Here is a 14877-nt window from a genome sequence, read left to right as displayed (position 1 = left end):
CACAGCATACATAGGTACAGACACAGTACATGTACTGCTGTGTGTTCTGAGGACTAAAGTTGCAGCACATGTTGACACAGTGTGGGTGCAGAGTCAGCTACATACACAGAGACTGGAGTGAACAATGTTGAAGTCTGGTGCAGTGTACAGGATACTAGGAATGGCTATTAAATAATGAGACTGTGAGGATAAAACCACGTGGTTCACAGTCACACTGAGTGTGATATATTAAAGGTTGGGTGTTCACACACAACTGCTGTAAGTTTCCAATAGGTGACGTCTTTAGTTCACTGCAGCTACTGATTGAAGTGCATGTGTTTTTGCTAAGGCGTCGGAAAATGATTAAAATTTGCTTAAAAGCTTCAAAGTTGAGCAACGCATCGACTTGAATTTTTTGGTGAAACTGAACAAAACAGCAGCTGAATCTTTTGGTACATTGTATGGGGAACACTGCATGTCACATGTAGGTGTGTTTGAATGGCACAAAAGATTTAGTGAAGGCAGAGAGGACGTCCAAGACGATGAACGTTCTGGGCGTCCACATCAAAAACTTCTGAAAACATTCCACAAACTGAACAAATCAGTGGACATGGTCGAGGACTCAGTATAAGAATGAGAGCAGAAATGGTCTCCATTGATAAAGAGACAGCATGAAAATTTGAACATGACAAAAGTGTGTGTGCCAAACTTGTCCCAAAACGTCTGACTCCTGATCAGAAGGAAAAGCAGTTTCTGTCCCAAAAACAAATCCCAGTGCTTGATCACCGCCCCTGTTCACCTGATCCAGCACCGTGTGACTTTTTCCTTTCTCCTAAGATCAAATCTGTGCTCAGAGGAACACGTTTAGAGTCTGTGTCAGAAGTTAAGACAGAGGTTCTGAGACGACCTACTTCAGTGGGAGACCTGAATGCAGCGGTGTGTTGATGCAGAAGGGGAAAATGTTGAAGGAGAAAGACACTGAAAATGTTTATGTTCAATGAAATTGTATTATAGCATTAGTCTCATTATTTAATAGCCATACCTTGTATGTTCAATTTACAGTGATTTCATTCAGAATGTCACCATGATTTATTCTAAGCCAACTGAATGTGTAAAGAAACCACAAACCAAAGTGTGACCTGTGTAGAGATGGCTGAGAGCGCTGCATGACTGAGTGGAATGTTGCACAGTGCAAAGAAGGAAATCAAACATCATTTCTGTGTTCTGAAATGAACTCTGGACAAAGCCCACAGAGTCAGGTCTGTTCACAGCACATGTTTCCCAAATCTCATCATCTCTCTGGTTTAGACATTCTCCTTGACGTCGACTAACATTCTTGAAACTCCAGCGTCATTTTGAGAAGACAGCAATTAGTGATGACACGCAATGCCTCAACTTTGTCGTAACGTCTAACATTTAATGCCTGATGGCTGATGGTAATCACAAAAATCATTTATTACTGAAAGAACAAGGTGGACATGAGGAGCAACAGGAAGTAGACAAAGTTAAAGTGTTTTTCTATGATTCAATACACATGTATAACATGAACATTTACATTAACATCACACCTTAACTGCTTGGGCTCCATCTGTGCATTTTTCATCAGATGTCCACTCCTCTATCAACACTGGCATGCGAGCTAAAGGAGGATTACAGTCGACTGATTTAAGCTCAGAAATCCAGGAATACACGGACAGTCGAGGGACTAAAGGTCAGGATATTATATCCTCAGATTTGACCATTCTTCTTTGAATCACTTAACTGTATTGAAGTACAGTAGTAAACTGCTGTAGTTCTTTTTGTTTTTGATGGGTGGTACCAGCTTCAGACTGATGACCAGCTTAAAAATGCAACTATCAAACAGTAATATAATGGAGTTAGACATAGGTCCTCCTCAAATAGCTGCAACATTAAAATGCTGTTTACATATTCATTTCAGTAATAATTAAATGTTGTCATAATAATAATGTAATACAGATGGATAATAAAATGGGGCTATACAGCATAGCAGCTGTATAGCATACAGGTATTTTTACTTTTATCAGATGAACACTTCCTCCACCACTGTTGGTATCAGAGCAGATTATCTGGGGATGAGGAACTGAGGCAGAGAGGAAAGGGCTCACACTCAGATGTAAACTTGAAACCACGGTGGCTCATTACCTCAGGGCTGTGTCTGAGAGGAAGAGTTTACACACACACACACACACACACAATGATGCAAAACAATAGTTTGGTTTCACTGAAAGATACAATCAAACTCACTGAGCTGACTTTGATTGTGTTTGAGTGTCACATGACATGTTTCTCAGTGCTATTAATATCTGGAGATGATTTCTCTCTGTCTCTCTCTCTCTCTCTCTCTCTCTGTGTGTGTGTGTGTGTGTGTCTGTGTTATGAAGCCAGGGGACATTCCAGCACACACTTGGCTGTTCCTGAACAGTGCAGGTTGACATTTGATTGTCTCACAGCCTAAAACACTAGACTGAAGTCAGCTTAGCTGAGATAAACCATTATCTCTGAACCTGTCACAGAAACAGTTGCAAACCATGAGCAGCCATGCAGAGAGTCGCCTATACTGTCCAGGACCAACAGGCTGAAATTAGAACAGGGTTGTTAGAAGATTGTGAAATCAACTGCTGCTGTGTAATGAGCACAGGACTCTAACGTTTGGTATTACAATGAGCATTAATATAAAACACTCCTGCCACTGTTAAGGCTGAACAAGAATAAAAGTCTAATGTCCTACTAGCTCCCCCTGGAGGCTACAATCTTCAGTACAGCCTGACTAAACAACACTACTGTGTATTTTTTACACAGGGTAAAGGATCTGAATACTATTCAGTTTGATGGGACAATAATGTTTTACATAGTAACAGTACTGAGGCTGAGGTTGGATCATCTAAACTAGATGATGATTTAAAACCCACAACCCACATGTCCCCGTCATCTGTGTGTCTGGCTGTTGTGTGTTTATAGCTATTAAAACAGTGCTGTGCCCTGTTCTGCTGTGCCTCAGATCTCCTGTCCTGGTTGTGTTTGCCTTTAAATAGTCCTCTACAGTAACAGTCTTCAAAGACAGGTGACCTTTAGAGTTCAGTACAGGATGTGAGCTCATTTAATAGATCCGTGACACAGGACAGCAAATAAATAAATAAATAAAATACTAAATAAACTCATTTTTTAAGTTATTTATATCTTATTATTGTTATTATATGTGCATGAAGTGGTTGTTCAATTGAATTTCAAGCACAACCACCTGTACTAACAAGGTGGACTCCCAGACTAATTCATCTTCATATCTACATATACACTATTACTCACACATCATTTTTTTTTTAAGTAACCTTTGTTTTTATAGGTATTTAAAGTGTTATTTTTATCTCAGTGGTAAAGATGAGACGCTGACGGCGTGAAAAACACATTTAAAACGAGAATATACAAAAGTGGAATTTGAAGATTAAAAATGTAGCAACCTCTTTATTGTTGACAAAAAAGATGATATGAAAATACATTTACACATATAGGTCAAAGCGATGACAACACCTTTTCCTTCCTGCTTGGTACCTGATTCCCTGCAGCACCCGTGGTACCAAAACTTAACATTTACAGAGCATGGTTTGGTTGATTACAATAATTGACCTCACTGAAAATATAAAAACTCAAAAAAATGTCCATTCAGGTGAGGGCTACTCTTATTAAATGGTTGTATTTTCTGATCTTTTTTGTCACTGTAGCCAAACGTTTGCTGAGGTCACTCACTCACAGCCTAAGATTTTTTATGATGGTTTCCTCTATAAGATGCTTCCAAACTTATGTGTGGTGCTCACTCTTTATCTATATCTAATCTGATATACATACAGTAAACTGAACAGAGCCATCATCACTATTATTCACACATGTGCTTTCCCTGCTCTGACAAGTCAAAAGGTCTCGTGTAAAAAAATGCTCTTTCTCTTGTATAATTCCATCTTGTGAAATGTCACAATATTGCTTTTCAGTAACATCAAGTGACAGTTGTAGAATACTACAATATTGTCAAATGTTTTCCAGAGCCCTCAGTGTTATGTGATCAAGTTAAAATATTTAAACTGGTGTGCTCCTACTTCACTGACAAGTACAGAACATATAAGATAGAAATAAGAGCTTATGTAAGCATGCCTACATTCAAGACTTGCAGCAAGACAAAAGACAAAACTCTGTGCCTGAAATACATTTAATTCAGAATCTGAGGATCTCCTCAAATGCTGTGATGAGGTTCATTCTGGTTTTAGAGAAACTAAACCTAGTGGATGTGTTCAGTATGTAAACAAACAAATCTTGAAAACTGAACCCCGAATCCTCAAACTGAACTGAGTGTACCGAGTCATCGTCCCCAACCACCTCAACTACAATACTGCATACAGTTATTTATTTTCTGGTTAAAATTTACTGAAAGACAGCAAAATTCATTAAATCAGTGATAATGAATGGGGAGCTCGGCAGCAGATATGGTTGTGCCATTTCATTTGTTTAACACAGCTTCTGCAGATCTATTGAATTGAACAAAACAGTCTGAACCAGGAAGTAACTGAACTAATAATCAAGACCAAACTGTTGACCATGAGAAGCAGGACTGGTAACATCATGCTGTTGTATTTAGTCACAAATTTGCTTCATAATGAGTCAAAGTGTGTGTTAATGCTATGGATCTGGTCACAGGTGCAAGGTATTTGTGCAAATCATTTGTAATTCATCAATATGGATCAAGTTTAGTGAACCTCCAACACCAAAACAGTTGTGACCATTGTGGGAACTGTACTGTACTGTGGTGACTGTACATAAAGGTGGACAACACCTCTCCACTGCCTGACACTGTACAAAAATGATGCCAAAATATGAGTGCTGCCATTTTGTGCAGGTGACGTCATTTGGAGCAGTGATTGGAGAGTGCAGCCTCGGTATCAAATTCCCACCTACACACCTGACCAATCACGAGTCAATCACAGCTGTCAGTCATGATGTCACACCCTGTTTTTACATGTTTTTATACAGTCATTGGTCCATAACAAAGGAAGCTGGCGTAGCATGCTAGCCTTGTTACACCATCCACTTTCTTATGTATAAACTGCAGACAATTATGAGAAAGAAGTCAACAGTACAAATGTGTCTCTTGAATAAATTGTGTTACCTCTACAAGCTAGCTGCCTAAAACGGTGGTTTGAAAAGATAATGTGACTGTGATGTGATAATGTGTCGTAGCGGTTAGCTTGCCGGCTCCAGTACTCTGAAATCAGCTTTTTGGCGCGGATCTTTGCTGTGCCAATTTCTGATGTGACCACATCATTAGAGGTTCCATCAAGTTTTGTCTTTGCCTCTGGCAGAGGACAGGCTAGTCACTGTTTACATGACAGCGAGAGGTTGCTTGTTAGAAAAGTTTAACTTTAGGTTGTTTTACACATTTAAACAAATGGCCAATGATGTCTCAAAATGACACGTACAGTACATATATGTTTTAAGCATGGAAGGTTTAGGATTAAGAAAATGCTAGATCTTTTATCAGTTTCCCTTATCCACATGCTGCATCTAGAAATAAAAGGAGCAACACAAGCACAAACACATCATGTGCCGTAACAGAAATGTTTTGTGTCACCTTTCATGCTTAATCACTGAGGGGATTCCAGAGATCCTTCAGGTGGTCCCATGGATCCTTGAGATGACTTCACGGTGTCCATCAAATTCAGGAGAGAATTTAACGTAAAGAACTGTCAATGGCTATTTTTCAAAACAGGTGCTTAAACTGAGTTTTCACCATCATGTCTTCCCACACCGTGTGAACAATTCTGCAATTTAATAGTACTATATGAACAACTCATGGTCCTTTTCATACCTGGGTTAGGGTTAGGATCTCATCATGTCAGGGTCTGGAACACAAACACCTGTCTCTGATGAGACAGGTGTCAGGTATTTCGTAAAATGTCAAACTGGTGACCATGGCCTCTAAATCCATCACAATAAATACAAATAAGATTAATAAAATTATTAGATGGTTAAGAATTCTTCTGCAATGTCACAAGCTGGTGTCAGCTGTCTTCATCTTTCGAGCACTGACAGAGTTGGGTAGTGTTGCAGTATCAGGCTGGGCATCCCTGCAGAAGAACACAGCAGGGTTTTTACAGGCCCACATTGCCACCTCTCCTCCTTTACCAGGACTCGAACTCGACAGGCGGCTGTTATTATTCACCCCTACGCGACTCACGTAGCGGTCTCTTATCCTCTCTGCTTGGTTAATCCGAATCTCACGGTTCTGGGTTTGGCTGGAGAGGTACGCAGCAATATTTCTGGTCCGATAGCCCTCCTCTCTGCTCCGTCCCAGTAACATGGATATGTTGGGGTTCCTCATAGCGTAGATCAGAGGGTTGATAGCTCCATTTGCCCAGGCTAGCCAGATAGCCACCGTGTCCATTGCAGGGTTGAACGTATAGTCTCCCATTGCTGTGACCAACCCCATTAAACAATATGGCCCCCAACAAAAAATTATAAAAACAATCATAATCAAAACTGTGGTGGCTGTTCGCATTTCACTGTAAAATCTAAGTAGGTATGCATACGTGGTCACAGGCCTGACTCGGATTTCTGAGAGCCGCACTGTCTTACAGATGTTATAATGACAAAAACACATGAGTGAGAAGGGCAGTAAATAACATACAACAATAAGGCAGATGCTATAAGCTGTCCCCATGCGTGAAGTCCCAGAATGGAACACATACATACAGTGGTAGAAACCTCGCTTATGGATTTCTGTAGGTGTTCGGACTAACAGATACCAAGGTAAAGAGAAAATGACTGCCGTTAACCACACAGCTATCAACAACTGAGTTGCTTTCTGGCGTCCTATTTTAGCCTGTGGCTGTCTGACTATGGCATAGTACCTGTCAAAGGAGATCAGAGTCATAGTCAGGGTGGAAATGATACCAAAGCAAGTGTTGAAAAAGCCATTGGCTACACAGAAATGATCCCCGAACATCCAGATGCCATCCTTACTGAAGAGCATGACAAAGGAGAATGGCAGACATAGAACAGCTGTGAGGAAGTCAGACAGCGACAGTGACATGATGAAAGCGTTGGTCACCGTTCGAAGCTGTCTGTGTTTGATGATGACGATGACGACTGCCGAGTTACCGAGGCTGGACAGAAGGAAGATGGAGAGGAGCACCAGGGCCTGAGCTGCCACTGTGATGCCCTGCAGGACAGAGTTACTCTCCGCGGCACTCAGCACAGATGGGGTCGATGCCTGATGGGTCTGACTGAGCTCACTCCCTCTTTGGTCTCTAAACACTGATAGGTTTCCTGTGGCTCCCACTGTGGCCTCTGTGGTGGTGGTCACAAGGCTGGTCACTATGGAAACAACCCTTCATAACCGAAAAAGAAAAAAGGAAAGTGAGAAATCCCTGTGCAATTAGCACAGTCTGGATACAATGTGTCCTCAAAACTAACAACACTTCATGCATATCCAAAAAATAGAAACAGTTTTCATTAGGGTTGGGCTTTAGTTTCACCAAAGTACAGTACATATGATCAAAGTATCACAGTATCAAGTATCTGGTCATTCATGCAAGCTTTTGGGACTTGACAATTTCTTTGAACCTCGTTCTGCAGATGGTTGCTAACAAAAGAGTAATAAGGTTTGATGCCCAATCCTATTTTTCAAAGATATACTATGAAAACATACAGCACTACTTTCAAATGTTCGACCAGAGAAGGCAGTAAAGAAAGCTTTAGTTATGTTTGACTAATCAGTAGCAAGTGATGTACTTGTCCAGCTGACGGAATTCTCCATTGACACAAACTGCAGTAGTGACTTCTAGGTGCAGTTAACATTTTTCTCATCAATCAAATGTCAAACTAAGAGTTATTTCTTTTAGTCAACTGAAAAAATCCATACAGCTGCATCCCTCATTTAAAGTTGTTCCCATTTTATAGCCATTTTTCATCAGTTTTTTTTTCATGGATATTGTTAGGTAACACTCTATCTGTAGATAGGTGGTATGGTGTCCTAGTTGTTAACCAATCTGAGCTTTGTAGGAAGGATTAACTGTTTGTCCAGCCAGTGTAAACAATGGTCAATGACATCAGACATCACTTTGAATCATTAAACAAATCAGAGATGTGGCCTGTGAAGCTGATCTAATAACATCTAAAATGCAGGAGAATTTCAAAAGAATTTAGGGATTTCCCACTTTTCAACTGAATGATGAGCAGCCAAACTGTATCAGTAACTATGCTCACTAGGACTTTGATAGTCTAAATGTAAAGGTTGTAAAAAGAGAGAGGGTCTAAATTTGACAACTGCAAGTCACTTGGTCAACGTTCACCTTGGCGTCCAATCTGAAATGAAGTGTGCAGGAACAGAAACAGGCAGGAAAATACCTAATTGGAGATTCCTAATTCATCCCATGGCATGAAGAAAGGCTTTAATATCACACCACCCTTATGGTGAGTACTGCAGTGAATTTGATATTTTAGATTTTCGCTCTGATGGCTTGGCATGTTACATGGCCATGGATCACCTAATGAATTCAGTGGTCCTAGAGCTTTTAGAACATGCCAGAGATTGTAGATATTCATTGCTTCCAGTCACAAGGCAGCAGTTTTTTTATCAGTATAGTCATCATTTAAGATCGATTCTCCTGGCTAATTGTATCTGCAGAAATGAGCTAGTTTCTCTAAGGGTGTGTGTGGATGGATGGACAGAGGCAGTTGCTCCATTGCTGCAATTTCTTCTGCATAATTTAACCAGTTGTTACATTCGGGAGGCATTCACGTGCAAATCAAGCAGAAAAGACAGATGGAAAAGTAGATGGACAGAGTGAAATACCTTGGCACAACAGGTGAGGCAGTGCCCAGCTGGTTGGTGAAGCTTGGCCCAGAGTTGTCAGCTGTGTAGTTGCTGGCACTGCTGCCCCACAGGGCTGTGCTAACAGGTGAATCCATCGATCAAACACCAAAACACCACCAGAAAACTCATCCCTTATCTCACACACGTCCAGTCAGATCAGAGTCAGTCAGTCTTGGTTTCCTGGATTCAGACATAGCTGTTGATAAATGAATCCTCCTCATCCATTTGTAACTTTCTATTTTCATTATTTCCAAATCCATCAACTGAAAAAAGGAAAAGGCAGGAGGGAACACTGGCTTATTAGGCTGATTTGAAAAAAACTGTCAAAGGGCAATATATATATATATATATATATATATATATATATATATATATATATATATATGTACTGTAAGCTAATATAATAAAAGTATTGGATATATTGTCTGACCCTTTTTTGGACAATGGATACCAATGTGTTACACCACTGTTGAAACCAGTCAGTAAATGGCTCTGTGATTAATTACATGCAACATCAATTATGCTTTGTTGTAGCAGCTACTGGCTGTACATTTTCCATGCCGCAATACTTCCCAGTGACACCTCTCGTGAAACCCAGCTTTAAGAAATAAGAGGTCACTGATGCCGTGGTTGATCTACAGGAGCCTGTCATGCAAATGGCAACATAAGTCACAAAAATTCAAACCATCTAGAATTTACAACTCTGATAGGTTTTCTCTCTCTTGTCTGTTCATCAACGCTTTGAGATTGTCTTCGGAGGTGGAACCACCTGTTGTCTGTTTTGGTTTGGTCTCATCTGAATTCTCTTGATGGACATACTTAAATACATACTTCAGTCGCAGAGTAAAAACAACACACATTTTGTAACAACAAGCTGGGTAGCAACTGCAGCTGTGTTATGTGTAGCTCCCAACAATTTTACACAAACATAACACATTTGGACCTTCCCCTCTCTGTCTCCTCACAATAAGAGTTCAATACCTTTCCCAGAAATGATGTGTTATTTGTTTACATCCTGTAAAAACATGGCCAGAGTCTATGCTAAAGCCTGCTAAATATAAATCCCCGTTGTTGGGTTGTACAAGGCGATTGGTTTATTCCCTTTGTTTCTCGTGTTACCTCAGACTTCTGAGAATTTGTCCCAGTCTGTCCACGTTAACCCCCCCCCCCCCCCCCCCCCAGACAAACAAGCTACGCCTGTTTTCCTGCTGTTTGAGCTTTGTTCAGTAGCTACAGCCCGTTTTACTCAGCAGGCTGCGTGTCCAGGAGAGCCTCCACAACAATCACAGCTCCACGTCGTTCATCTCAGCTCTGTACGACTGTTGTTTAGATTCTGGCCTCTGAAATCCTTCGTACGAATTCTTTAGCTGTGATCAACGCCGCTGCAAGAGAAGAAGAAGAAGAAGAAGAAGAAAAACATCGTCGGAGAAACGGCGGCTTTCACCCTGTTGATTTCTGTCAGGAAAAAAAAAAAAACAACAGCTAGCCTCGTTTCCGCTTCACTATCTCTGCATTAACCAACCAACCACACGACGGCTGCTTCACAAATCCCAGATGTGGACGAGATTGTTCACGAACTCATCCTCCTCTGTCTGACTCTCTACATGCCTACAACCCCTGGCTCTGTCTTCCCCTCTCTCACAAACCACGCCTTCTGTATGAACGTGCTCACACTTCTCGTCTGACGTTTAATACAGTTGCCATGGTAACTGATGATAGATTTTTGCATCTGTGTCCGCGTAGAATGGTATTACAGGGTGATTGCTAAATATACAATTGAAAACTCACTCGATATACAAGTATGATTTGACCAATCCGGTGATTTACAGCTGTACTCAGATTTCTGCTGCCAGTGGACAAGAGATGAGCACGTGCTGTTAAAGTCAGAGCACGAGCAGCATAAACTGCCCATCCTGAATTTAAAAAGCCTGATGGTTGGTGCAGCTACGTCTGTTTTGTTTGTTTGTTTTCTTTTATCAAGCCTTACCATCATGACCTCCATGTGGTGGAAGGCCACTATTAACTTGAGATGATTTATTCAAACTTTAATTTTCCATCCCTGCTTGCAAATTATGACATTATATATTTAAACTTTAATTGTCTAATCCAATTTTCTTATTAAAAATGTAAAACTGAAACAGTAGAGCAACTCCAACACCTTTGCAAAGTTACTAGAGGGGTCATTGGAGTTTGCCTATCCAGTCTACCTGTGTTTTGTAGACTTGAAAGAGTTTTGTGATTTTTTTTTCCCTTGTGGAGTCAACTGGGGGCAGTGTGAGATATCAAGGGCCATCCGGTCCCTATATACCCAGAGTGAGAGCTGTGAGTCCATATTCTCGGCAGGAAGTTAATCACACTTCAAGTTAGTGTTGGCCTCCATCAGAGTTGTCCCTTGTCACCATATCTGGACAAAATTTGAAGGCATGAAGGGCATGAGAGTATCTGATTTGGGGACCTAAGAACTGCTTCTGTGCTCTTTGCAAATGATATGGTTTAACAGACCAACCTGGACTGGACGGCATGGTTACATCACTGCAGTAGTGCCTGCACTGTGGTGGCAGTAAAACGGCACAAACAAGTGGAGTGTGACAGGAGCGATTCTCTGTGTAAGGACAAAACATGTTCTGTTGTGCTGCTGGATATCAGAAAAAGAAGATGCTAAAAAAGTTTACCTTTATTTTTTTAGAAGCCCATTGATCAAAGAGAACCTGTTCGCCACTGAATGGACAAACTGGACTGATTAAATCTCCACTGTTAATCAGTTTATGCTGTTTAGTAACAGCAGCAACTGCAAAGCTGGCAATCTCAGTGAACTATGTCTTCTAAGAATACCAATCACCATTGACCAACATTAGCAACATTACAATGTAATGAAGTTGTGGCATGTAGCATGTAAACAAACTAAATTGCACACAGTATTTATGTAAGCATGACTGAATGGGGCATATGGTGATATATCTGGGATATTACTTTACACTGACTGATCACAGGCTTAACGAGGCCTTGGGTCCACATAATGTCATTAGCAGTAGACCTAAAAGGGTCTGTGTACATAACGGCCGATTGATTTTCATTTTGGAGTGGGAAAACAGAAAACACATGACGAGCCTTTTCCTGTTTTTTTTGTTTTGGAATAAGAAACCGTAAAACGAGCTGTTCCGATTTTCGTTTTGAAATAATCAAATCAGAAAACAAAGAACGACTAGTGTTTTTTAAATTGTTGTTTTATATTAATACGGGGAAAATGAGAAATCAGTTACAGGCTTACAAACCATCTGTTTCATCATGCATTAAACTATTTATATATTGCCCCAGAGGTCACCAAATGAACAACAGCACAGGATCCCCATGAGCTAGCACAGTCTGTCAGTGCTTGATCCGTACCCAAAGCCATGATCTGTTGTGCACATACAACACTGCACGATCCAAACATATGTGCAGACATATGTTTTAGATAGCCATAATAGCCTACACTGAAACAACTATAAAGCACAAACATAATGATCTAATAAATTAAATTTAATCAAAGTAGTTAGCATGACTGAACTCTGTGAAAGATGTCTGCAGTGTACTTGGACACCATGAAAAGCTGCTGCAATGTAAACAAACAGTGCACACATCCTCATCAACGTACATCTACGAAAGTGGCTGGTTTAGTCACTGAGAGGCTCAGAATGTTATTCTAATTATCTGACGATATACAGAGACAGACCTTTTTATTAACCAGAATCATCACTTTTTATCTCAACCAGACTCCATTGACAAAAACAGTAATTTAACTGATGAGAACACACTGTAACACCACTCCCTCGATCTGTTAGTTTGTTAAGTTACTCTTCTTAGAACATTAGTGATAGTTTGAAAGAGTAGACTGGTCTGGTCTGGACTGGTGAGTAGATGGGTTTTTGTATGCAGTTTTATGACGTCGACAACCTCTGTAGTCCCATTTAGCCACTTATTAACCTTTTTATAGATTTAAAAAAAACACAAGCGGGGGTGTTTAGTGATGTATTTTACAGTGAGGTGGAGTAAGGGTACAATAGTCCCAACTTTACATGGTTACACACACATTTCCTTAATAATAGTCATGGTCCTGAAGAGCTGGAGAATGAAGAAGTAGCAGTGAGGTGCCCACACAGCTGTTTTTTGAGCCTGATTATTTTCTGTGCGACCCTGTGGATGATGTTTAACGTGGGATGCCAAAAGCTCTTGACACAACACGGTAAGAAGTTGCACTTGTCAGCCAGAACGGGAACATGGTCAAATGGAGAGGGCAGAGGATGTGAATCAGACGAGCTACTGTGGGTCTGGATGGGTGCAGGTCTGGCTGGAGGTCACTTTGGCCATTAAAGTACATGGCCAAGACAGGGACTTGACAGTTCAGCACATAATACTGAGATTGTTGGTTGAGCTGTAAATGAAAACATTAAAACTGATAACACAGTGAGTTGAAATGAAATGTGACTAAACGCTGTGCGACAATACAGTCACACTATTTAATAGTTTATAGTATGTGATGTGAACAAAATTTCCCCAGGAGGGGGTGTAGCCTGACCACAGGAGTCTTGACACTAGAGTGTAAAAGGCAGAGCCAACAGAGTGGGACCCGATCATGCTATCAAACCATGCCATCCACTCCCCAGCAGCCCCCTGCTGGTCTCCATTCACCTCCCCCATGCTGCTCACAGGCCTCAAGCCTCCAGGCCCTGCTGCTGCTAATCTCTACCCAATCATCTCCATCCTGAACAATTATTATTCAGTAAAGAAATTTTTAAAAACATCGAAACTGAACAAAAATATATTTGGATGAATGGTGGTGGAATAATGGAATGATCTGATATAATATACTAACACCACTAAGAGCAACCAAAGGCCATAATCATTTAACAAACAAACAAAAAAGTCAGACAGAGACCTGTCAAGAAGAAGCATTGCATTGTGGGATTGTTATTGGAATGTGGTGTAAATGTAGGAGGCAGGTTTTTTACTTCAGTTGTGGAACTTTACATGGGAATACATTTACAGTAAATACAGAGTGCTTTAAAGTAAATAGTAAGTGGTTTTAAGTTTTTTGGACACTGTGCGACCCTGTGGATGATGTTTAACGTGGGATGCCAAAAGCTGTGTATTTTTTTCCAAACTTGAATGAATCCCTCACAATCTACTTATTGAAAACACAGACTTCAACAACAAAACTTCTCATTTAAAGATTACAATAAGTGATATGATTCTGTAAAACAGAGAATCCTCCTCACACTCTGCAGTGCTTCATCTTAATGTGAGCACTCTGGACAGGTATGGATCCACCTCACAGAGAGCACTGATCAGAACTGAGCTGGCTTCAGTTCCTTTCCTTCGCACAGTGTCGATCACATCTCGTGCTTTGTTTGCTCCAGTTTTTTGCTCTCGCTGACTGCATTTCATCATCATTTACAACACCCTGCTCTAGAAGTTTATCCAGAAGACAATCTAGAACAGGTTCAGATACTCTGCTAATGAACTGTGACCGAGCTAAGAGCAGCCTGTCCTCTGCTGGGAGGTTGTCCTCTGCTGGGATGCTCCTCTGTACAGTTTCCCTTCCTGGACCTGGAAGAAAACCAGGGAAAAGACTTTTGTTTAAGAACCAACAAATACTTTTATACAGAGATTTAGTTACAAAAGTCAAAAGATAAATTTGAAAAAACATGTCTCTTTTTTTGCACTACAAGCAAGCAGTCAGGACAGCTCTCCATAAAGATGCTGTCAGGCTTTGTGTCGTCAGGCACCTTTAGACTGTACAACAACAATGATGTTTATGTCATACTGTTCAAAATGCGTCTGTTTCAGATTGTACAATCAGTGTGATGAATGCCTCGTAGCAATGCGTTGTAACTAAATTTATTTAAAAATATCACAAATATGAATGTCGCAGTGTATTCTGGGTCAGCCTGTGTCGTTTTCTAATTGGTTGGTTTGCATACTTGGGTTATAGCACTCAAAAGTTGTATTTAAGTATAGTATGAGAGTAAATGCATGTACAT

The 14877-nt window shown here is 40.6% G+C and overlaps 1 protein-coding gene across 1 annotated transcript; it reads right to left on the bottom strand.

The window, feature by feature from the left end:
• Positions 1–3431: 3431 nt before the first annotated feature.
• On the bottom strand, positions 3432–11012 carry LOC108880330 (G-protein coupled receptor 135). Its single transcript, XM_018671797.2, has 2 exons — positions 8837–11012; positions 3432–7370 (listed from the first exon to the last, which is right to left on the bottom strand). Exons 1-2 carry the CDS (start codon positions 8950–8952, stop codon positions 6029–6031), a joined length of 1458 nt encoding a protein of 485 aa, XP_018527313.1. The 5' UTR covers positions 8953–11012; the 3' UTR covers positions 3432–6028.
• Positions 11013–14877: the final 3865 nt, after the last annotated feature.

Source organism: Lates calcarifer, unplaced genomic scaffold (assembly GCF_001640805.2).
Source record: "Lates calcarifer isolate ASB-BC8 unplaced genomic scaffold, TLL_Latcal_v3 _unitig_896_quiver_1060, whole genome shotgun sequence".
Taxonomy (NCBI): domain Eukaryota; kingdom Metazoa; phylum Chordata; class Actinopteri; family Centropomidae; genus Lates; species Lates calcarifer.
Note: the sequence above shows the minus strand (reverse complement) of the source record. Positions and strands in the feature narration are given on the sequence as shown.

What these genes read in the sequence shown, in the direction of transcription:
- LOC108880330 (XM_018671797.2), bottom strand. Translation starts at nt 8,952, where the DNA reads ATGGATTCACCTGTTAGCACAGCCCTGTGGGGCAGCAGTGCCAGCAAC. An exon ending in GCCTCACCTGTTGTGCCAAG is followed by an intron (nt 7,371 to 8,836) that starts GTATTTCACTCT and finishes TCGGTTATGAAG; the next exon opens with GGTTGTTTCCATAGTGACCA.